The sequence below is a fragment of the Numida meleagris genome, chromosome 2, assembly GCF_002078875.1.
Source record: "Numida meleagris isolate 19003 breed g44 Domestic line chromosome 2, NumMel1.0, whole genome shotgun sequence".
Taxonomy (NCBI): domain Eukaryota; kingdom Metazoa; phylum Chordata; class Aves; order Galliformes; family Numididae; genus Numida; species Numida meleagris.
This window is the reverse complement of record NC_034410.1, coordinates 137,666,004-137,691,147: the sequence shown is the minus strand read 5'-3', so window position 1 is coordinate 137,691,147 and position 25,144 is coordinate 137,666,004. Positions and strand designations below refer to the sequence as shown.

General features: G+C 45.0%; 1 protein-coding gene and 1 long non-coding RNA gene across 3 annotated transcripts; one reads left to right on the top strand and one right to left on the bottom strand.

Annotated features, from left to right (window-relative positions):
- On the bottom strand, window positions 2,209-18,028 carry LOC110394103. Its single transcript, XR_002435367.1, has 3 exons — window positions 17,630-18,028; window positions 16,974-17,099; window positions 2,209-2,655 (listed from the first exon to the last, which is right to left on the bottom strand). It is a non-coding gene; the product is annotated as an uncharacterized LOC110394103 (long non-coding RNA).
- Window positions 18,093-25,108, top strand: FAM84B (family with sequence similarity 84 member B). 2 transcript variants are annotated; one of them, XM_021387774.1, is made up of 2 exons: window positions 18,093-18,225; window positions 18,954-25,107. In XM_021387774.1, the coding sequence occupies exon 2, from the start codon at window positions 18,959-18,961 to the stop codon at window positions 19,859-19,861; it is 903 nt and encodes a 300-aa protein (XP_021243449.1). In that variant the 5' UTR covers window positions 18,093-18,225; window positions 18,954-18,958; the 3' UTR covers window positions 19,862-25,107. The 2 variants fall into 2 exon arrangements, with proteins under 2 accessions (XP_021243449.1, XP_021243447.1); XM_021387772.1 differs by lacking the exon at window positions 18,093-18,225 and adding an exon at window positions 18,350-18,555 and having other exon boundaries at window positions 18,954-25,108.

Sequence of the window (25,144 nt, the reverse complement as noted above, 5' to 3'; positions counted from 1 at the left end):
TGGTAGAGCCCCAGAGCTGAACACATTATTCCAGGTGAGGACTCATGAGAGCAGAGTAGAGGGGGAGAATCACCTCCTTCACCCTGCTAGCTGCATTTCCTTTGATGCAACCAAGGAGACCATTGGTTTTCTGGGATGCAAGTGCACACTGCTGACCCATGTTGAGTTTTTCATCCACTAGCACCCCCAAGTACTTCTTCACAGATCTGCTCTCAATCCATTCATCACATGTATTCATGTTTGTGATTGCCTTAACACGGGTGCAGGGACTTGCACTTGGCCTTGTTGAACTTCAGGAGGTTTGCATGGGCCAACCAGCCTGACAAGGTCCCTCTGGATGTCATTCCTTCCTTCCTTCAAGTATGTTGGCTGCACTTGATGTTATGTTCCCCTTTTCCAGTCACCAAAAACTTCACCGGACTGCCACAGCTTTTCAAATATGATGGATAGTGGCTTAGCAACTTCATCCAGCAGTTCCCTCAGGACCCTTGGATGCAGCTCATCAGGACCCATGAATGTGTATGTCCTAGCATCATCCATACTGACCTACCACTGTGCTGAAAACTTACATCTCCAATCTCTTTGGTCTTTGTAACAACTTTGAGTCTAACTTCACTGGAGGTGTTGATGGGGGTATGAGGAGTTACTTGTAAATAAGGAGAGTAGGAGATAACTGAAAAGTTATTTCCTAGGCTGTTCCGAACTGATCAGCTATCACAGCTTTGTGCACCTTTAAGGAAATCAGGCCCATTCTCCTCTCAGTGACAGTTATCATATCAAAGAATCACAGAACCATAGAATGGCTTAGGTTGGATGTGACCTTAAAAATCATCTAGTTCCAATCCCTTGCTATTGCCAGGGTTGCCACCCACTAATCTTAATCCTTCAGTTCACTGGGCTCCTGTTTTGGTAGAGTGAGACTATTCCAGACCCCCAACTGCCCTTACTCACTCCCATTCCAGCCTTTTGGGTGCACGTGCTTGCAGTCAGCTCAATGCCAGAATTAGCACTGCTGCTAGCAAACAGTGCACCAGGCAGACACTGAGCTCTTACTCGTTCATCTTAGTGTGCTTAAAACTAGTTTTCCCTAGCATTTTTTATTTAAAGACCAAATATCAAGACTCTTATCTGATAGTTACAGAACTACAGAAACTGTGCTGGTTTCAGGAGGACTCTTGTATGATGAATGTACCAGTATCTAGCTGATTTTAGTCTTCAGAAACTGCCTGCAGCAGGGTCCCCAGTCTCTGTCCTTCCCATGGCCCCAGCCTGAAGGAGAGAAGCTGGCCTCTCAACACAGGATCTTGCTGCAGCTCCTCTGGCCCACAACACTTCTGCAAGGGAAGATGGTAATGAAAGTCAGCTTGCATATCCTCTTTGTCCCTTCCCACCACATAGCTGAGAATCTTGCCTTGTACAAAACCCTAATGCAACTTCAGGTTAAAGCCATAAGGATTTTTTCAAGCTGGTGACTAAGCAGTCATCAGAAAATGAAATGATGCAGGGAGAAAGTGAATGTAGGAACTACCCTTATTTTAAAATTCAATTAGCAGTACATCCATGATGAACAGCCCCGTGGTTATGTAGATCTAGTAAAGTTATTAAGATCTCAGATTACATGTGGTGCTTTTTCCCCTTACTCTCCCTTTTGCTGCCCCCAGCAATACTGCCTTTTTTCAGCCTGTCATAATACAAACTGAAACAAAATCACCAGGGGTTAAACAGCCCAAATTGGATTACAGTCACACTGTTCAGAAAATAGAATATTGCTCATAATTGTATTCCATTGAATAAATATCTCAACATTAATTTATATCACATTAATATTCTGACAATGGTTATTCTCATTGTAATTTGCCTGTCCAAGAATAAGCATAACACAGAGCTCAGAATCCAAATAATTGATGTTTTCTGAGTTGTTTTTTTTGTGTGTGTCTTGGTTGGGCATTAATAAAATCTTAGATCAAAAAATTTCCCAGAGCTTCGTCTTTCAATATTACTGAAAAGTTATGAGCCAAATAACTCAAGGCCTAAACCTTTTCCTGCTGAAGTCTGTACTTCTGACATTTTTTTCTTGCTTCAGGATCTTCAAAATTTATTTTATTTTTATCACAGTGGCCTTCTGAAGTTTCTAGTTCCAAAATATCTATGGACAGTCTGAGATACCTCTTTTGATATCAAAGAACTCAAGACAGAAATGGGACTGGATAACTTCACAAGAACTTTATTACAGCTTTTTAATGTCACCTTGTCTTAGTTCAAAGTGTCCACACCTCCCTCACCATTGCTCAACTTGACTGTGACCAGTGACTGGAGTCTCCAGGAAGTTAACTGAGATTATCATCAACCACTTTGATTTTGCTCAATGCCTGTTGTTCTTCACTTTATCAGGGAAAAATACAATGTCTTGACAAGCAGATAAAGAAGTATATAGAGCAATAAAGATAAAGAGCAATTTAGCCAGGGACTTCTGTAGGCTTGAAGGCATCACTGGAGACACATCTATGGTGTCTCAGTATCTTTGTTCCTCCAGCTTTGTCTCTGACATCTCTGATGTTGCTAGAAGGAGTTTATGGACCTCCAACTCAGTGAGGCAACTATTTAGTAACCAGAAGCATCATCAATGTCCATGGACCAGCAGGCAGTAATGAGGACCTAAGAAGATAAGAGAGGAAAACACTGGCAATTAGATAGAGAGAAATACAATGTCACTCCTTGCTGTCAGAATCATAGAATCACAGAATGGCTGAGATTGCAAGGACCTTAAGGTCCATCTGGTCCTGCTCAAACAGGGGCACCTAAAGCAGATTGTGCCCAAGAATATATCCAGCCAGGCTCAAGAACAACCACACTACTCCCACTGTTTTTCAGTGCTGCCCATAGTACTTCCTCAAAAGAAATATCCAATGGCTGGGCATCTTGATCTGGGCATTTATATGTAGTAATTACTCATTTTCCTTGCTATAGGTCCTCTAATGAGAAATTCCCCAGGACAACTACACTGTTCTGTTTTCAAGCACATGCAAAGAAGAACAACAAAGCTGGTGAGGGGACCAGAAAAGAAGATGCATGAGGACCAGCTGAGGGAATAAGAGTTGTTTAGTCTGGAGAAAAAGAGGCTGAGGGGGGAGCTCATCGCTCTCTACAGATACCTGAAAGGAGGTTGCAGTGAGGAGGGTGTTGGTCTCATTTTTCAGCTGACACATGACAGGTGTTGTGGTTTAACCCAGCACGCAACTCGGCACTGCACAACCATTCACTCACTCTTCCCCTCCCCATGGGATGGGGAAGAGAACCAGAACAAAAAAAACGTAGAAGTCATGGATTGAGATAAAAACTATTTACTAAAACAGAAAAGGAAATGAAAAGTAGTAGTAATGATAACAATAATTAATGATAACTAATAATAATCATAATCATCACCATATTTACAAAACAAGTGACACACAACGCAATTGCTCACCACCTGTCAACCAATATCCAGCCAGACTCCAGTCAGTGGCAGCCCCTCCCCAGCCACAGAATCATAGAATCATAGAATCCTCAGAGTTGGAAGGGACCTTTAAAGGTCATCTAATCCAACTCTCCTGCAATAAGCAGGGACATCCACAGCTAGATCAGATTGCCCAGGGCCTGGTCCAGCTGTGCCTTGAAAGTCTCCAGGGATGGGGCTTCCACCACATCTACGGGCAACCTGTTCCAGTGCCTCACCACCCTCGCTGTAAAAGACTTTTTACCTATATCCAACCTAAATCTCCCCTCTTTAAGCTTGAAGCCATTTCCCCTTGTTCTATCACCACAGATCCTGCTAAAGAGTCTGTCCCCTTCTTTCTTGTAGCTCCCCTTTAGATACTGAAAGGCCACTATTAGGTCTCCCCTGAGCCTTCTCTTTTCCTGGCACAACAGCCCCAGCTCTCTCAGCCTGTCCTCATAGAAGAAATGTTCAATTTCTTCAGTAGGATCACTTCTGCGGCTGTCCTCTGGACGACTCCAACAAGTCCATGTCTCTCCTGCACTGAGGACTCCACATCTAGACGCAGTACTCCAGGTGAGGTCTCACCAGCACAGAGTAGAGGGGCAGGATTGGCTCCCTCAGCCTGCTGGCCACCTCCTCCAGTTTAATAATTCTGTGTAATGTCATAGTATATGAAATAACCCTTTGGTCAGTTTAGGTCAGCTGTCCTGGCTCTGTACCAACCCAGCTCCTTGTGCCCCCCAGTACCAGAAGCTGAAACTTCCTTGGCTCTGTGCAGCACTGCTCAGGAACAACTAAAACATCAGCGTGCTATCCTAAAGCTCCTAAAGCTGAAACACAGCATCATACCAGACACCATGAAGAAAAAAAAACTCTATCCCAGCTGAAACCAGGACATGGGACATGAGGAAACAGTCTCAAGTTTTGCCAGAGGAGGTTTAGTCTGGATATCAGGAAGAACTTCTTCACAGAGAGGCTGCCCAGGGAGGTGGTGGAGTCCCCATCCCTGAAGTTATTTAAGAGATGTGTGGACATGTCACTACAGGACGTGGTTTATTGATAGAGTTCATAGGTCAGGTCAATGGTTGGACTTTATGATCTTGAAGGTCTTTTCCAACCTAGCTGATTCTATTACTCGATTATTTCGAGGTCTGCAGGAGAATATCTCAGAGATGAAGAGTTCTTTGCAGTACTTTGCACTGATAAAGTTTTGGGGAAAAGATGCCACTTTTCATGCGTAAGGAAGGGGGGCTGACATTAAAAGACCTTCACTTCTCCCATCACTTCAGATGCATAGATACTGTCATTTATTAGACAATTCCAAAAGTATGCTCAGTTTTCAGCCAATCTGCAACACAAGGAGTTTAGGCTGAATGGCAATTTTAGGCAGATGTGACTATTTCTGCAATGGTGTTGAAATACTAAATGTTAGAAGTAGCTGTATAGACAAAATCAGATTACAAACACTAAGGCTTTTAACAGGTATATCCTTTAGGAAATATATTCACTTTTTCAGCTAGTCTTTGTAGTTTCCCACAGCCAAGGATTATTCAAGTGTGTCATAAAGGAAACCTTTAAAGGAGACCATTAATTGAGGAACACTGAAGTGTTAATTTTGCATAATTTTACTGGTGCTAACTTTATCTAAATCTTGTATTTTCTAGACTTTGCTCTCAAAAACAGTCAGATAAGATGATTGGTTGAACGAAACTTTTGCAACTTGACTGAACTGAGGGGTAACTTACTGCAGTTCACCTAGAAGCAGCAATTTCAAAAAATGCTTAAAATCTCTCCTTGGCACTTTTGAATCTTACAAATATACTCATGTAAGATTTTTTTTCCCCTGTATTTTGTAATCTGTAGGTCTCTGCTTTACGAATTCCCTGTCAAGATATATTTTTTTACAACCTGAACATAATATTTGAATAAGGCTATCAACAGTGGACAGATCCTGGAAGGCAAAACCTACCACGGCTAGCATTTTGCAAAGAATGATGGGACCTTGGAGTCCAATTTCCACAGGCCTCCAGCCTATTATCTTGCTGATCAATCACTTCCATATGTAGCATTTGATGCTAAACATTGAAAACAATCCACATTTTACTGCCAGCACCAAGTGCGTGAGATAGGAACAAAGCACACTGAAAAAACTATTATGCAACTGAAAATAGGAAGCAGTACAAGACTGCATGACAGTGAAAACCAGCAAGAAGACCGGCACTTTAGCTCTTTTCCTGGTACCTGGCACCACCAAGTCTGTGGCTGTAGGCAGTGGTGAGTGAAAAACAGTGACAGAATGACACAATCACTCTCAGAAGCTTCTTCACCTGATGTCACTGGTGGAAAGACCTTGCATAAATATTGCCAGTTGACTGCATCACGCATGATATGAGAATATCGGAGGGTAGAGGTATGGAAAGAGACGATTACAGTAGGCTCCCTCCAGGCAAGGGCACCACGAGAGCCCTTTTGTATTACAGCAAAAAATCATAATGTTTGGAGTCTGGTAGGAACAGAGAGGACTGCCAGAGAGGAATAAGGTCAGTACACTACTGGTAATGCTACCTGCAGTATCACTGATGCACCCTTGAGCTTTTTAGAACACAGATATTCATTATTTATTGCATCTTTTGTTTATAATATCTCAGACCCAAGCTAGAGATATGTATTTGAGGCTGGGGGAAATGAGGGTGAATCCATTCTCCACAGCCATGGTTCTACCTTCCGTTAGGTCTCCAAAGAGATAAAGCAATCCCACAACCTTTGTGAACACTAGTAGAAGACTCCTGTCTTCATTTAAACAAAAGACTGACTATCTCCTATGTGTAATTCCACCAATCCCCTTCAGCTGAAACCTGGGACAGGTCAGCTCGGGGATAATGATGAAAGCTGTGGCTTTCCAGAATGGAGGATAATACAGCATGCTGTTTTTTAATGGGAAGAGTTAATAACTTTTGTCAGGAATTTACAAAAATGAACTTAGGTCCTGGGCAGTCTGATCTAGTACTTGACCTAGCAGCTGGCAACCCTGCCTGTGCAGGGGGGTTGGAATTAGATGATCTTTGATGTCCCTTCCAACCCAAGCCACTCTATGATTCTATGACCCAAGACACAGCAATTTGGAAGCTAAAGGAGAGATAAACAGACTCTATTACGTGGTAGCAGCGTTTAAGTATCCAAGAATGCTGATATCAAACATCAGTCTTGGCTCAGTATCTACAGATATCATAAAACCACCAAGTGCAATTAGACACAATCTGTGATGTGTATTTCATAATAAAACCAGAACTACCACACCACAGTTACTGACTTCATTCACAAACTATAAGCATGATCTTCCCAGGTCAATATTAAGATCATTGTCTAGCAACAGCAAAAAATCTTCTGTTCTCCTGATAGGTATTTACAATCTTTCCAAGGCTGATTTAATTAGTCAAATTTTATTTTGCTGATGACATTAACCTTGGCAGGAGGAAAAAAACAACAACCCAGAAACAAAGAGAGAAAAAATGCTGTTCCAGAAAAGCAAAATCCACAAATCTGACCAGTGTTTTTTTTTCATTAGTATTCTAAATAAATCACATAGTACATTTCTACTGAAACACAGTATTTTATTTTACGTATTTAAAAGCCTAAGAAACAACATGTAAGCGATAAGCACTGCTTTTCTTCTTTTGCATAAGAATTACAAATATAAAAATTTATATCTGACCCTTACATTCCTAAAGCCTTTATTAAAATCACATGCAAAACCTGATCCTACTGGAAGCACAATCTACACAAAGCACCTTCGCTCTACTTGGCTAAAGAAGGAGCAATAATCCATGTGCTGGTCTCTATTTGCAAGCCATTTCTAAGAAACAAATACCTTAATCTTAGCAACAACAGGTCTTGGTATTTCCAACCGGGAGCTTTTAACAGAGAAAGCTTTTTGGAAAAGTTAAAACCTAAGCAATCAACTTATCAAAGGCTCTTTTGTGTACTGAATAAGGACTCTGCTTCAAGAAAGCTAGAAAAGCCCAGACATGCATGGCACTCATTGACTTCATTCCAGCGTGGAAGAAATCACCCCGTTGCCTTTCCTCACTAACACTGAACACAATGCTACCAAAGACATTGGACTCCTTGAGGGCCAAGATCTCACAGCCTCGCTTGCATGGGCAGCACCTTCTTACAATTCTGTTTAGATCAGTACAGAATGGAGTCAACCTTTGGCCTTAAGTTATGCATTTATTTGTGATTTATAATGCTTGTTCTTTACAAGACCTGACACAGCAGTCATATTAATACCATATATTGGCCTGGCTTTCAGACATTGGCCTACCAGTACTAATACATCTGACTTTCAGATGGGAAGAAGCTTCCTCTTGAGAATTCATGAAACTTTGCCAGAGGAAGTGCATCACTGCTCAGGTCTGTCATTTCTGTTGTGGGCCAGGGACAAGGTCTCCTAGATATCACTGCCAAGTAACTAAGAGAGCAGCATGCACCATGGACAGTACATGGACTTCTACTAAGTAAGAGAGCTGCTCCGAAAGTAATGCCTCCTGTTTTATTATGTTGGCACACAACATCAGAGGCAAATGTTGGTGGTATGGCAGTAGAGGCTGTACCTTCCCACCAATACTCCATCACATTTTGTTGCTGTGTGACAGATGGTAGCAGAGGGGCAGTCTGAGAAAATGCCATCTGACATGGAAATCTGTATGAAACAAAAGTGTGTCACATGGAAAAAATGGCACCCACTGACATTCACTGGCATTTGCTGAACATTTATGGAGATCAAACAGTGAACACGAGCACAGAAAGGTGGTGAGTATTGCATTTCAGCAGTGGCAACAGCGATGTGAAAGACAAGACACATTTTGGACGGCCATGCAGATTTTTACCAGCATGGCATGCAGTCTCTTGTTCATCACTGGTGAAAATGCACAGCTAATGGTGGTGATCATGTTGAAAAATGGTGTTTTGTAGCTGAGAAATTGCTCTATCAAATAGAGTTATTGTGCTCTTTGTATCTGTTGTAGTTTCCATAGAAAAAAATAGAAGGCATTGCTTTTGGAGCAACCTATGTACACACATCAGAGGGAGTTAAGGGGAAGTAGTTTTTTGATGTGTCATCTCTTCACATGACCCATCAGCAGGGATAAGAATACTTATTTTCCCAGGCATCCCCAGATGGAAACATTTACTGGCAGAAAAGAATTTTTCCCTTTGAAGTCCAGGAAAATCACAAGCATTTAGGGAAGGAGAGCCTCAAGGGGTTTTACCTCTTCATGGAGTTTCAAACTGAACAGTAGATTTTATCTAGTTCTTACTGAATCAGACTCCAGGATGAAGAAAAAGGAAGCTGTAAATTGGATTGGCTAGTGGGCATTATTAAGAGGCAGATCTCTTGTGTCCTGTGAGAATAACAGAACCATAATTTGGACTGAAAAGGACCTTCAAAGTTCATCTAGCTCAACCTCCTGCTCGAGGCAGATCTACTTAGGTCAGACTGATAATAGAGGTATCCAGTCAAGACTTTAACCCTTCCAAAGGTAGACATCACACAGCTTCTCTGGGCAACCTATTCCAGCACTTGCCCACTCTCTTTCTCGAAGAAAGAAAGAAAGAAATATTCTTAATATTAAATCAGATTTTTTCAGATTGCTACTGGTGCCTCCTGTCTCTGTCCCCATCTTTCTTGTACTAGGGTGTCCAAAATTGAAATGGCATTCCAGGTGCAATCACATGAATGCTGAAAAGAGGGAGAGGATCACTTCCATGGACCAGCGGGCTACACTTTCATTACTACAGCCCAGGGCGCCATGATGAATGGCTAGACATGAATCTTGTTGAATTTAATTAATACAGAACTGCTACGTGAGATGCCTTCTTGGAGTCACTTCTTTTCTCAGACTTTTTCTCAGTTTTTCTTCAGACTCACTTCTCATTTTACCTGTTGTAACAAAGCTAGTAGAAATGACATCTTATCTTGAAGACATTACCTTCACCTGGATTTTATTGTTAGACCTTTGATCAAAGAAATGGTACAGACAGCAGAAGGTGTTTTCCCTCTCTTCTACTCCAACAAAATAGCACTGATTAGATACTCTTAGGAGTATAGATTGGAGATGTTGGAAAGGCATATCTAGTAGTATTAGACTGTTGAATCAGTGCATCCCCAGAAAAGCAAGATACACACATTTTTGGTTTTTTGCTCTTAAATTCAATTGAAGTCTTTCCCTCAACTTAACTAGGAATTGGATTTAGCTCATAACATCAACTGAAGGGCATTTCAGGTGAAAACAAGAATCTGCAGTTCCCTTGGAGGAGTGTCTTTACACTGCTTGTTCTAATACAAAAGTCTCACTGCAAAATGATTTTGTGTTGAAATCACTTTACATTTGATGCAGTGGAGATTTAAGCTGATTGTTGCAGAGAGTTACTACAGTAAGAGTTTTGGTCCCTTGGCATGGTGGCCTTGCTGCTTTCCAAAAATAACGTTCGCATCTTCCATGATGATGATTTATTTTCACCCGCAGCTTTGCTCATGCTGTTATCTCCTTCATGTGGAACCATAAAACACTTAAATCAGAGCATGAGAACACCACAGAAAGAGCCAAGAAATAGGATTTGGTGAGGGGTCAACAACTTTAGCATACACAGGGACTGTTTGAAATTAAGCACTGCCTGCAGGCATGAGTGTCAAGCCTGGTCTGTGGCTGGTGTGAAAAGGAAAAGCATCACTGAACTGCTCAGCTGAGCAAAGTTCAGAGCCCTTCCTGCCCTGGGCCTCCCTTCCAGCTCTATTAGCCCACAGAGGAAGAACTGGAATGGCCAAGGGGCTTCCCTGCAGCAGCTGATGTGATCGTGTCACGTTCCTGCCTAACAGACAGCCCAAGGAAGGAGAGAAGGGAAGAAGGAAAATAAAAGGGAATGCAGTAGCACTGAACAGCACATCACTCACTGTCCTCTTCCCCGGTTGGAATTGACTCACGTAGCCAGGCAGGAGAACATCTGTCTCCAGAAAGGCAAACACATACAGCTGTCAATTCTAACAGGTATTAGAGCCATTATTATGAGCACACACCATTACCCAGACAGCACTTTATAAATCCAAACTAGCAGAGCCATCCAGCAGGCCAGAAGCTTCCTCAACAGCAGATTCTACCAAGAATGTGATTTTTATCTAACTAGTTCATGGGAGTGAAGGAATGAATATCCATCTGCTTCCTGCTCTCCTCCCATGAGCACAAACAGAAAGGACTTAGAAGAAGACAAGGTTAATATCAGTGCTTCCTTAAACCAGAAGTACAGTGGTGTTGTCTCATGATCACGTGCCTTCTGCAAAGGGGCAGCAACTGTTGAACACAGCAGCCACAGTGCTTGCTCTCTGCTTAGAAAGTTGTACAGGTTGACTCCACACTTGCACTTGACCAAGACAAAAAATGGTTCTTCATTGAGGGCAGCAGTGAATGAGTCCACAGGAGTGACCTTTAAAGGTCCCTTCCAACTCAAATGATTCTATGATTCTGTGATTTCAACCTGCCTGGACTTACTGGTCTCCTGCAGCCTTCAGGATCTCAGGAGCAGCATTACTTGAGTTAAGGCCAAGGGATACTTGTAGCCAGCAGAAAACCACCATGGCGTTTGCCATGCATGCTGCAGGAGGAGTTTGCTGCACATCAGAGAGGTGCAAAGCCACGGACCTCCCTGAGCATGGTGGGTATCAGCACTCTGGCTCAAGCTGTGACACTCCCACTGCCTGGAGAAACGTAGCACCTACCTACTGATTTCCTGCTGTCCCCTGGGTCTTGTTAGCAGGGAATATGAGTGCCTTAATGCTTATTCATCTTTGCAGCACTTCAGGGCAAAAGGTAGGAGTGTCTTCTATTCACAAACCGCAAACAAAGGCTTGACAGCATAGATCCTCCCACTTCATTTCTTTAGAAGTCTGAACGCATTGCTACAGCACTCTCAGGGTGTCACTCTGCTGTCACCCTCCTTCTCTGGTGCCTCAGAGTCTGGAGTGGGGCATTTGCAAAGCTGTTTCTGATGCAGCCTCCAGCCCACGACCTCCTCCAAACCCTGAAGGCCAAAGCCTCAGCGATTGCCCTGGAGACTTGCAAGGGGTTCAGTCCTGCTCTGTTAGATTTGGAGCAAGCGCTGAGGAAAGCCCTAAGCATCACCTTCACAGCTGTTTTGAGGCCTCATATCTCTGTTGCTTTTTGCTGGCTGGGGAAGAACAGTTGTAACCTGTTTCCCAGTCTAATGTGTGAATGAGAAGGGGAATTGCTCAGCTCACTGCTGCCTCTTCCACTAACCTGCAGAAAGGTTGTGACAAGCAGCCACGACCACTGCTTCTGGCTCAAATCTGCAAGCGTTCAAAGACAGGATAAAGACAGCAGGCCCCACAGATATCCTGTTACCACTGTGTGGATGGCTACATGCTCCGACACCATCAGCCTCACATTCTGGCACTGACACTATCAAAGTCACAGAAATGGGCTCTGCCTGCTGGTTCCTCTGTTCCTTCCCATTTAAAATGGAGGCACTAACATACAGACATGTCCTAGGCTTGCCTGAAGAACTGCTGTGTTCACAACAGTGGCTTCTGCTTAGGTATTCCACACTGAGAGCAACCACAAGAGCTTTCTCCACCAAACAGGGCAGCTCTACCCTCTCCTGGCTGCAGATTGCCACCAAAGCAGCCAGCAGTCCTGTGATGTATCAAAAGACACTGACAGAGTGGCTACTGGGGAGAAGCATGGAATGAAAGGAAGACCAGAGATGCAAGAAACGAGCAGTTTTCACGCGGACGATCACAGAATCATACAATCATTTGAGCTGGAAGGGACCTTAAAGACCATCTGGTCCAACTCCCCTGCAATGAACAGGGACACCTACAGCTAGAGCAGGTTGCTTGCAGCCCTGTCCAGCCCAACCCTGAATGTCTCCAGTGACGGCACATCGACCAGCTCGCTGGGCAACTTGTTTCAGTGCCTCACCATCCTTACTGTTAAGAACTTAGATACATCCATATACATGCATACACACATATACATTCTTATGTACTTATATATATACAGTCTAAGATGCATGTGCTCCACCTCTTTCATTGTTCAGCTTATGTTTGAAATACAGTTGCTATTTTCTAGAAAAAAATGGACTGCATTTTAATTAAGCTATGCCTGCTGCTCAAGTCAGTTTGATAGCAATTCCTAAAACTCCAGACCTCCACTGACACATGAATTACTTCATTTTCATTTGCTGGAATGCACCAATTAAAATCTCACAGTGGTAAAACTTCTTTCGAGAAATGGCTTGGGTGCCTCAATCAAAAACTCTGTGGCTTTGGCAATCTCAGCAATTCATTTTGCTTTGGATCACATTTAGTCAAAAAATTACAATGCTGAAAGTATTTAACAGAAGCATAAGCTGCCACTGAGAGTTTTAGAAAAATAAAACAGTTTGCTGATGTGATAAACATGGTAATCACAGTTTCCACTCTCTGCTCTCAAAATGCAGATCTCCTTCTGATCCCTTTCAAGTCCTGAATACATGGTGGCCCATGCTAAGCTATACTAAGTACCAAAGACCACGTTTGGAAGCAGATAGATGCCAACTTTTTGTTAATGACATCAAAGGCTTTTAGGCTAAATGGGGAAACAAACGCTAAGATCTCAATTCAGGTAGTCACCTTCCTGAGACCAGAAACTCATTATATGCCTTATGTTATGTCAAATAACATGAATCCGAAATTTTAGAAATACCAAGGTTCTCATGCTATTTGACAACATTTTGAAGTACATAAATGTTGTGGTTATCTAAATTCCAAATATTTCTCCTGGGGACAAATGCAGAGTCACTGAGCAGCGACAGCAGGAACAGATCAATGCTTGTTTCACACATAAGCTCAAAAACAAATCACAAACTAGTTGTGGTCTGATCCAATGGGCATATCAGTATGGCTCTAACACAACAGAATGATGATGAGCTGATATCTAACAACATCTGGGTTACAGCAGTCATGCAGGATACGTGAGACCCAGAGGCTCAAGCTCTACTCTGAGAAGACGTGAGCAAAACTCACCCATGAGCATGCCCTAAAAACAAAACTTTCAGATCTTGCTGGTGGGTCTGTCTGAATAACTCCTGATGATGAGACATGTGAATATTTATTAGAGAGGACCTCAAAGCGATCTCATCCCCTTCCTGCACCTGATCTCAGAACGGTTGTCATTCTTTTCTTTTTTTTCTTCCATCTGACTGAATGGATATTTAATGAACTGCTTCAGTGGGACAGACAGAGCACAACTTGCTCAAAAATAGCAAACAGTCTGGTGGCTTCCAGCACTCTCCTGGGAGATACTGGTCCAAGTTCCTTCAGCAAGATGAGAGGCTTCAACCTTGGTCTTTCGTACCCGAAGGAAGCAATGTGAAATATTAATGCATTTTATTAACTGACATGGCATCATTGTGAGAAACAGCCAACCTTATTAAAGCACTTAACCTTGAAAGAGTATTAGGCTGTGTAACAGGAGTGAAAGGAAGCACCGCTTTCCAACAGCTGTCAGGACGCTAGCTCTCTTCTGTTCCCTGCCACCTTGCTCTGGCATGCTGGCTTTGATGAATCTCATTTTAAGTGGCATTCACAGCTTTACAAGAACTTGATGCCTTATTCAGGGACGAGACTTCCACTGGAAGGCAAGGAGGTGATGAAGGAGATATTACAACTCTGCATCTAAACTTCTTTGGTGAACTGAGCTGAGGAGCTCTCAGGTCCCAAACCTCTCTCAATTAAGGTATGACTGACTTCTACAGAACTCAGTGGAAGAATTCCCATGGACTTCACTAGGACGTGCTTCATAACCTCAATGCCCCTAATTACACCATAGCAATTAAGCACTCTATTCTGCAAGGGCTGCAATGCAGTAGAGTGCTTACATGCCAAATGGAGCATATTTTATTTTAGTTCTCATAAAACTCTACTGAAAAAAAGAAACTGAAACAATTAAATAATTCAAGTGTGTCATAGCCATCAGCTGGGTGAATACCTGTAAACACAACTTGCTTACAGACTGCAATACTAAACCTTGTCGTGCACAGAATGACTGGTCCCTAAGAAGAAAACATAAACATATACAAGAAGAATATCTTCCCATACTGGATATCTTTTAATAACAATGGCAACAAAGCATTTCACATCCAAGTAAGGATGAGCTGTGATTTCAAATCAACATCACCTTTTTGAGTCCTCACTGCAAGGTATGTGTAAGATTAAATATAAAGTAGCACTGCAGCAACAAAACAGCTTAGATGCCTCATTCTCAAAACTACAGACCTGATGTTTAAAGCAATCAGAGTTGGCACTACAGAGGTCCCTGGATCAGGAGCGGTGAGGCATTGGCACAGGCTGCCCACAGAGGTGGCGGAGTCACCATCCCTGGAGGTGTTAAAGAAATGAGTAGATGTGGGACTGAGTAACGTGGTTTAGTGGGTATGGTGATGATGGGTTGATGGTTGGTCTAGATGATCTTAATTGCCTTTTCCAGCGTTTTTGATTTTGTGATTCCTTATCAGCTACATAGCCCCAGGGACTGCTACAAATGCACTTGCTCCTTCCACGACCCACAGTCACTAAGCCAAGAGGTACAGCCATCTCTGTGGACTGTATACATCACTGGACTACATAGCAATGCAGCTTTGAATTTCCAAAGAGCCCTGCACCATGGCAGTTTTTTTGGCCCTAGAAGGGAAAATACTATTTAGAGTGTATGTTCTGGGCAATCAAAATTTCAAGCATTTAAAATATCTTACGAGCCATGTTGCAACCCACTAGGATGGTATTTTTACGACATGAAGAGATATGTGTTGCTGCACTCAGCAATAGCTAAAGAACATATGGATGCGCAAATTCAGCTGGGAAAATGTTGGAGGGCTGTGCAGAGCAGAGGGAGCCAGACCTCATGCAGGTCCACCCGTTTCGTTGGAGTCTTTGCAGGGACTCAGATGAGGTGGCTGCCTGGAGTGAATCAGCCCTAAAACCACACCTGGGTTTTGTCTGTGAGGTGACTGATTCACTTCCAAAAGAGAATCTAGAAGGAACAATGCTTATGCAATCTGGATGAGCAACTGGGACCAGGCAGTGACCCCGGTGAGTTACCTTATTTCAGTCATAGAATAATAGAATGACTTGGGTTGGAAGGGAACTCAAAGCTCACCCAGTTCCAATTCCCTGCTCTGGGCTGGTTGCCACTCACCAGCTCAGGCTGCCCAGGGTCCCATCCAACCCGGCTCTGAACACTGCCAGGGATGGGGCATCCACAGCTGCTCTGGGCAGCCTGTGCCTGTGCCTCACCGCCCACTGAGTAAAGAATTTCTTCCTAACAACTAACCTGAATCTTCCCTCTTTTAGTTTAAATCCATTCCCCCTTGTCCTATCACTGTCAGACCACGTAAAAAGTAATTCTCCGTCTTTTTATAAGCTCTCTTTAAGTACTGAAAGCGTGGACATCCCTGTTGACTTTTGCAGAAGCACAGCACAGCTGTATCTGGTTCACAGCACTCGGTTCCCTCTGTGACACGTGCCCAGAGCTGAATACCTCACCACTGGTTTACAAATAGCAGCTCGCTGAGCAAGCACTCTTGTAATTGAAGAACATCCAAAGTGAGGTCAGAGGTGCGTCTTCAACTCTGCCCTGCTGCAGCTTGGGCTTCCAGCTCAGGGTCGTGCAGTGCATCTTCCCTTCCCTCAAGATCCACAGACTGGATTATCTTTAGCAGATAAGTACCAAAGACCTTTTTGCAAAAACTATGCAAGAGGTCAGTGCTCTCTTTAAAAGCGCATTCACCAAGATAGCACATCACTGCCACCAGCCCCCAGCCCTGGTGCCCATATAGGTTGGCTGTTTCAAGGCTTAGAAGTTAAGGACACAGCAGTTTTAAGCATTGTAATTTTAGGCACCAGCCCAGGTGATATATAGGCACTAAAAGTCCTTTGTGGATTTTCCATCCAATGCCTTATCTGCAGGCACAGTACGCAATTACGTATGGGTTCTGTGACACAAAAACACTCGCCTAAGGTTTCTGATCGTGGAAAGCAGATTGATCAGAGAATGTGGATTCTGAGGAACAGCCATTGAAAGGAAACTAAAAGAGATCAAAGAGATCAAAGCAGCTGACAAGGTGCAGAAAATTAAGCACTGGGGTGAGCTGAAGTAGACAGGAAGAAAAAGACAGAGAGGAGCAAGAACGTGTGGATGTGCAGGCACATGCAAGTGCTCCTCTGGGCAGTGCTGAGCTCCTGCATGGACACAGGTTTCCTGACACTGCAGCAGAATGAAAAGGAAACCTGGCTTTCAGCAGAGGGCTGCCCAACCGTTGTAGTCGCAAAATAAAACTGCTCCAAAGGTAGTAAGGTAGGGTGCTGAGGCACAGCTTCCAGCACAAATGCAAAATGAAAAAGTCACTTCTGCGTTCAGCCCAGCTCCTCCTTCCAGCAGAACCTCACCTTTACACATGCCCATCCTTCAGTAGTGAAGCAATTTTACAGAGCCATATGGAGCAGGGCCTTCTTTTGTCCAGCAGCATCTGTATCAACACCAGCAAGCAGCGCAGGGAGGGAGGAAGTGTGGTGCTGAAAAATGACATCGGAATTCAGCACCTTGTAGGGGTTTCCTCAACTAGTCCTTGGGCTGGAGCACATCTGGCATAGCTGAGGTTGTCTGAAACCTCTTTGAGATGAAAAATGAATAGAGCCACCAGGGGACCCAAAACACGAGGCCCCCATTCAAGCTGCCCGTCACCTTCTGCAGCACTGGGGCTGTCCCGGGGAGCACCACACACACCTCCCCCTCCCCATCTCCTCTCCCCACACCAAATCATGCGACTGTATCTGAAGCCACAGCAGCACATCACCAGATGGAAATGGCATTCTCTGAGCCCACAGGCAGCGCCCAGCACCCCGTAACACTACACTTGTTCCTGCATTCACTGCCGTTCAGTGAATCCTCCAAGCAGCGGAGTGCAGTTGGGTTTATAAATTACAAGGCAACAGACAATGAGACAAAATTAAAGACATTACTCCTAGCTCCCATAAATTATCCCTGTAGTCTATTTTAGCAGCATGGATTTACCAGTGCATGTGGAAACAGGAAGAATACCCACCTAGCAGACTAACTGGGTATTAATGAAAAAGCAGAATATTGTGTTGTTCTCTCCGAAACGCAGAAAGAGAAACACTCCCACCAGTCCCGATAATGCCGTTCCAGGGGGAAAGAATCATCATCTTCTATATTGAAAAAGAGACTCTTGGAGTCGGAAAGAAAATAAATTAATAAAACTAATTACACACTCCACTCATGGAGGAATGCGAGGCACTAAGTCAGCCCAGGAGAGCCGGGCTCGGCGATTTCACTGCGTTACAAGTTCCCCGCTACTGCCGGCAGCTCCCGGCGGGGCTCCCCCCGTGGGTGCAGGGGGACCACCCCCACAGCCCCGCACGGGACTTCGCGTCGCCTCCCGGTGCCGTCCCGAGCAAACTCCGGCTCCCAGTTATCCCAACCCCTCGCCAAAGCGGCGGGCTGAGCTGCTGCATGGCAGCCCTCCCTTAAAGGGGCCGCGTGCGAGCACGCGTGTGAGTTGGCGTGTGAGCGCGCTGCACGCGCAGCCCTCAGCGCAGAGAGCCCGTCCGACCTCCGCCCGCGGATGTGCTTCGGTAGGGAGCAGAGCGCTTGGCATGTAGAGCGAGGAGAAAGAAAAAGGTGCGAGGAGGAGGAAATGGGGAAGGAGGGGGAAAGACGGAAGGGAGGGAAAAAAAAAAAAAAAAAAAAAAAAAGAGCTGCCTCTTTAAATGCTGGGGGCTGAGCGCTCGCCGGGGCGTCCGCAGCCGGATCCAGCCTCCCGCCTCTCGGCCGTGCCTCCCCGGCGCCTCCCGCACAGCCCCGAGTGCCGGCAGCGCGGCTGCGGGCGCTGCTGCTGCGGGGAGCGCGGAGCGGGGCCGGGGGGACCATGATCGCACCCGCCCCCGGGAGCCGCGCCGCCTCCGCTCGGGAGCCCTAAAGCCGCTCGGCGCCGCGCTGCCGTTCTCCGCGGTAAGTTTGCGGCCGCCCGGTGCCGGCGGAGGTGGACCGGGGGAGGCTCGCCTCCGCGATGGGTGGAACTCCGCCGTCCCCAGCTCGGACCTCCAGTCCCCCTTTTAGCCGCGCCCTCGGTCCCTAAACAGGTGGCTCGGTGCTCCCTCGGCGCCTTCTTCCTCCTCCTCCTCCTCCTCCTCGCTGCGGGCTAACAGGTGGCCGTGCTGCCTCGCCTGCCCCTGGGCGCTGGGGTTGGTCCGCGGCCACCACCTTCATTCCCCCCCTCGAGTACTTGTGGGGGCTGTATGGCAGCGTGAAGTGTGGTTAAGGAGGGGAGAAACCGTGCGCTAAATTCCCCCCACTGCTGTCTGTCTGTCTGGCCCCTTCATGGCCCTGCTGTGTGTCTGTCGTTGCAGCGGGCATGGGGAACCAGGTGGAGAAGCTGACCCATCTGAACTACAAGGAAGTTCCCACGGCCGACCCAACGGGCATGGACAGAGATGAAGGGCCCAGGATCGGGGTCTCCTACATCTTTTCCAATGACGACGATGAGCTGGAGCAGCAGCAGGACTCGGGGCACGACCTCGGAGGTGAGCACCCTGCCCTGCAGCCCTATGATCCCCAGCTGCACGAGGTGGAGTGCTCCGTCTATTACCGGGATGAGTGCATCTACCAGAAGAGCTTTTCCGAGGAGGACGTGCTGCCGGAGGAGGGTGAGGAAGGAGGCAGGGGACACCTGAGCACCTACACCCCGGAGAACCTGCTGAACCGCTGCAAACCGGGCGACCTGGTGGAGTTTGTGTGCCAGGCCCAGTACCCGCACTGGGTGGTCTACGTGGGGGATTTTCAGGTTGTGCACCTGCACAGGCTGGAGGTGGTGAACAGCTTCCTCACCGACGCCAGCCAGGGCAGGCGGGGCCGCATTGCCAACCAGCTGTACCGCTACAAACCCCTCAGCCCGGCCACAGTGGTGCGCAACGCCCTGGAGCAGGTGGGCTGCAAGGACCGGGACCTGAGCTGGAGAAACTCGGAGTGTTTCGCTGCCTGGTGCCGCTACGGCAAGCGGGAGTTTAAAATCGGCGGGGAGCTGCGCATCGGCAAGCAGCCCTACCGCCTGCAGATCCGGCTGGGCGACAAGCGCAGCCACACGCTGGAGTTTCAGAGCCTGGAGGATCTGATCATGGAGAAGAGGAGAAATGACCAGATCGGTAGGGCTGCCGTGATCCAGGAGCTCTCCAGCCACCTGCAGGCTGCAGAGGAGGAGGACGAGGAGGAGGAGGAAGACCATCCCCACCATCCAGGTGCCCGGACTGCTGTGGAGTAGTGCCTCAGCACCGCCATGCTGCTCGGGCTGGGTGATGGGGATTAAAACGGAAGGCTGCGAAATTGAGCTGTTATAAACCCTTTGGGCCGTTTCAGTGCAGCTTCATTCCGATCACATGTGAAAGGAAGGGGGGAAAGCTGATTAAGTGTCTGTGCTTTAGTGCTTAACTCCTTCAGTGCTCAATGATAAAAACCACTGACTTATTGTAGAGGATAAAACTCAGGGCAACTCTACCCTTCTCCACTCCCACCTCTTTCCCTTCCTCTGTGCCAGCCTGTTCTTCCACCATCTGCCAGTAGGCCTGACCCTATGGGATGCTAAATGCCTTTGACATCTACTTATCAGCAGAAGTTAAGAGTACTTAATACTATTAAGGAGCCAACAACTTTGGGACATGGCCGTGTTTATGTGAGTGTGTGATTAGTTGGTAGCTGGGAAATGTGACATGCTGTTGACCCTTCTCTGCCTTTTGTCTTCAGTTGGGGCTCTGTTGATCTCGCAACAAGCTGCTGCCTTGCTTGCTTGAGTGGTGCTAGGCTTTATGGATGGGCAGCCAGCTCCCCAGGAGGTGTAAGGGAGAAATCACCTCTGACTTCAGTGAAATGTTTTTGATGTGCCTGGTGCTTTCTTAATTAATAGGAATGTGCAGGTGGGCTGGGGGAGCTCTGCCTTTGCTAGCAGCACGTGGTTCTGTTGGGGAGAGAGGAGTTATTATTGCTGACCAGCCCCAGGGAGGAGGAAGCTCGCAACCCTGGTTGTGGAGTCTGCGCATTGGTGTGTGCTTAGGCTCTTACAGGCAGATACTGAGCTCTGCTGGAGCTTGTTACAGGCTCCCTGGCCCCCCCTAAAGCAAGTGGCAGAGCTCCTGATGACATCTGGGGCAAGTACAGAGGCCATAGAAGCAGGTTGCTCATATGCTCCAGCACATCTCCAGTAAGCTACCCCTCAAGAGGTGGTCTCATGACTGGGAGCTCCTGGCTCGCTGGGAGTGTGGCACAGGTCCTGCACAGCAGCACTCCCTCCCTGTGATGGGAAGGAGTGCAGGATGGAAGGCAGGGGGGTTGGGATGTTTGTTTTATTCCCCCCCCTTACCACAAAGCAATTTCTTCTTCATTAGGGACTTCATCTTTCCCTATTTTCTACTAATTTTTATGATGTGCAGCTGAGCTATAGCATTGGACGAGAAGATATGCCTTCGGAGTTGTTGGGTAGGTCCCTCATTAGGTGGGTTGGGGGGTGCAGCGCTGCCTCCCTTGAATGTTCCCTGAATTTTGCTTTCAGCTGTTGAACTGTCCTCCCATGTGGGCACCATCAGATCATTGTCCCGAGATCTTAAGTGCGTGAACAAACAGATTTGGACTCAGCTTATAATACAAAATTCCTTCCCTTTAAAAACACGGTAGTGAAGAGATGAACCTGAAGATAAGCTTGAGTTCATTTAAATAACAGCGATTAACGTTGTGCTGTAAACTTGAAGCGTTGTTACTACCGTCTTCCCTGCGGTTGTTGACAGTTATACCACAAATAGCAAAGTACTCCGTGTCCTTTCTGCCCCTTGGGAGCGGAGGTTGTCGATTAAGAAGTTGATGCCATTTTTTGATTAGCTAGAACTATATGGCTCAAATAAATCTGAGTTTTCTTCCTACTATACGCAACCTAGAGGGAAACAAAGCAGTGATTAGCTACTTCAGCCTTGCTTGGAGAGGAAATGTGGCTTTTAAGGTTATGCAAATACACCACACAGTGTTTCCTTAATGGCTCTGTGTTCTCATTTTGGGTTGCGAAATACCCAAATCCAAAGGAGAATGTAACGCCCAGCTCTGTTAGAATGCTATGGCTCAGGTGTCTGCACCGGTGATGGTTTTCCTCAATATGCAGTTGAGTCATACTCATGTTGGTGTGGCTGTCAAGCCAATGTGCAACCTTTCTTTAAAAGTATGGTAACAACCCATATCTGACTGCAACAGGATTCGTGTGTGAAGGGCTGCACGCAGCTTTTATACAATGACAAAATGCTGAAAGCTGAAATGATCACAAAGTCCGAAAGAGAATGGAGAGTCTGTGTTGCACTGACTGCTATGAGACAACTGAGGTTATCTAGACCATAAGTAAATGTCTGGCTGTTGCTTCTTTCATACTGACCCTTGTATATAGCAAAGTTTATTTCTCTGTGTAATATATGTATGTAAAATAATATTTTCTTACAGATATTTTTGAAAGTTAAAACAAAAATAATCCATCATAACCTTGCATTTGAAAATAAGTTGTTATGCACATTATTTTCCAGTCCTCTGAATGGGTTTATTTTTCATTAATGATCTAAAGTATATTCTAGGTCATAAAGTATAGAAACTGCTATAAATGTCAAATATTATGTATCTACAGGGTACTAAACAGTAAACTAGTTGTGAAAATATTTTTCCCTTGTGTCTGAAACATCAGAACTATGACACACAGCCATTTCTCTCCTTCTGAGATATCCTGCGTGGTCTGGCTTTGTTTTCTGTGTTTTGTTTTTTTCTTTTCCTTCTTTCCCTTTGTTTAATTAAAAAAAAAAAAAAAAAGACCAAATCTGTCTGAGAACAAAGAGCAAAGCTTCTCTGACCAACCGAAAACATGTCTTGTGCTGATCTTGGTGCTTCCCTGTGCCGGTCATGCCTCTTGGGATCAATTCCGATGCAGGCATTAGGGCCTTAACAAAGAATCCCAGAGCTTGCACAGCCTTCTAGGACAGAGAGCTGAGCAGAGGGCTTTGCTCACAGCAAAGCAGCCTGGCATGCAGTCAGCTGTGTTACAAAGCCTGTCCGCTTCTCTGGCACCTGCAGTTCAGGTGTTCAGTGCTTAAAATGTCTACATTTGGAATACTTACGTTGTTCTGCAAGCTATGCTGGGGATTTATTCTGTCTCCTGCAACTCCATTATTTGCAAAAGTGGGTTTTCGTTATTCCTGGTGTTTTTAAAGGTTGATTTTGTTTTGTTTTGTTTTTTTTTTTGTTTTTGTTTTTTTCCTATGTCCTAACAGGAATTTCTTACCCCAACAGCTAAGGACTGTTGAATCTTTAACAGGTGGGTCTTTTTTCCCTACCTGTTGATTAGGCAGTGTTATTCAATAGGTGCTATAAACACCACTGCAAACACTTCTAAGCATGTTGGTTTTTAAAGCCATGGACTCATAACGTGCAAACTAGAATTGCTGTCGGAGCGCATCACAACTGCTTAGCTTCTCGTTTTTTGTTTTACTTTATTCAGTTACTTTCTGCAGACTACGCTGGGATTTCTACAGTTTGTTTTTTTTTTTTTTAATCAAAAAATCTCTTGGGGAAAACTGATTCTTCTGTGTGTGTGTAGCTCAAGATTTTTTTATTGCTCAAAAAAGAGGGGGAGAGAATAGATAAAAGCACCGCTCTTCTTTAAGGTAGAGAAATGAAGGTGTGATCCTTCTGCAGAGCTTCTGGTTCAGTAAAGGCCCAAGGCCTATGCTGAATTTGAAGTTGAGCCACTTGGAAAAATCCTCAAAACTCGTAATATGCTTGAAGTTAAGTGACTATTTGCATTTCTGTCTGAATAAGGCTGGAATCTTGATCTGAGGTCTCTGGTGGGAGTGTGGAGGATCTGACGTCGCCTATTCACAGGAAGGGCACAAGAAGCACTGTGGAAGCTCTTTCTCAAACGGCCCTTGTCCAAACAAAGCAGGTGGGAATCCAGCCCAAAGTTTGGCCTCAGTTTCCCCCTGAAAATCTGGGAGCAGCACTGACTCAGCGAGTGGTGAGACTGACGCATTACACAGCAGTTACACACTAAGCTGACAGTCGTGCTGCAGACTGCTTCCTGGTGTCTTTGTCTTGTCATGCTTGAACTTCCCCTTGAGTTTTTAAGTTAAAGTTTAATACTATTAGCTTTAAAAGCTCTTTGTTGTGCAAACGCTTAAGCATCTGTGTGAATTTACTCATTTGGATGTTTGCACTGTTACTGATGGGAAGACTGCTGTGGATGTCATTCTGCACATGTAAGGCTAGCAAGACAAAGCTCCAGATCTGTGAAGGTAGTTGCAGTTAGGAAACGGAGACGAGCAGTCTTACTTCCCCAGAGTACTGGTAGGTTTGATGCAAATAATGCCCTGGAAATGGCTTTATAATGAAGCCTACAATTATTCCTTGATTGAGTAGTTTTAAAAACACAATTCAGACACTTGAGTTCTGTGATAGTGAACAAAGATATAAACAAGGCCATTTCAAGTTTCCCTGATTCGATGTGAGTATGAAGTATTGATTACAGCTCTCTGTAGCTCAGCTGGACAACACAGTAGACAGTTGCAGGGTAGACTGGGGGGGGGGAGGAAGGGGGGGAGGAAACACAACAAAAGCTACTTCAGAAACTAGCTTTTGCTCAGAAAAGTATATCCTTCAGACCGAAGGACTAGGGAAGTAAACTTTAATTATTTTGTATTAATGCAACTCTAGGCACGCTTCTTCCATTTTGTTCTTTTAAATTCAGTATTGCACTCCAAGCAACAAAAAGGTGTTCTGTGCAGAAGATATTTCAGATTTTGACTGTAACAGCAGTTTTCTTTTTCTTTCTTTTTCCCTTTGGGTCTCACCAAAGGGTGTGTGAAGCTTGTTGAGTCGTTTGCCACCTGTGCTTTCCTGACAATTAACCGCATCAACCATGATTCCAACAGCCATTTAGGAACAAATATTTCTTTTGAAAGTGAATCTTATACAACTGATGAGAGATGAGTGTCTAAAAGAAGGAAATGCATTGTCTCCAGCAGCTGTTTATATTTGTAAGAAAGCTACTGTTATTTATGTGTTGATTTTGCTACTCTATAATGTGCCGTGATGAGGCAAGGTTTATTGTATCATGGACTTAGATTCTCCAGATCAGACACTTCTTTTTAACTGTGGATAAGAAGAAATCAGAGTAGCTTCTTCAAACATCAGTGGCTTAGGTGGTTCTTTTGCATTATTGTTGAATTAGCAGCTTTCTTTCAATGCACACCTGAAATTCCTGATATTGTAATACTTCATGGAATCATCCACAATAGCCAGTGTAATCACAAAATATGATTTTCTTAACTCCATGAGCATTTTCTGTAAGCTGTCTTTTGTCGATGAATGTTTAATTGTTAGTGGAAATATCTCTTCTTTTCCTGAGAAAGAAGTACAGATCATTGATTGTACCATTTCCTTCAAAATGAAGGGCACTGCGTAGTAACTAAAAAGAAATAAAAGATTTATAGTATCTTTTATAATCTTTCTTTCCTTTCTTTGTGGGGTTTTTTTT

Coding starts and splice junctions, on each gene's coding strand:
- FAM84B (XM_021387772.1), top strand. CDS start 18,959: ATGGGGAACCAGGTGGAGAAGCTGACCCATCTGAACTACAAGGAAGTT.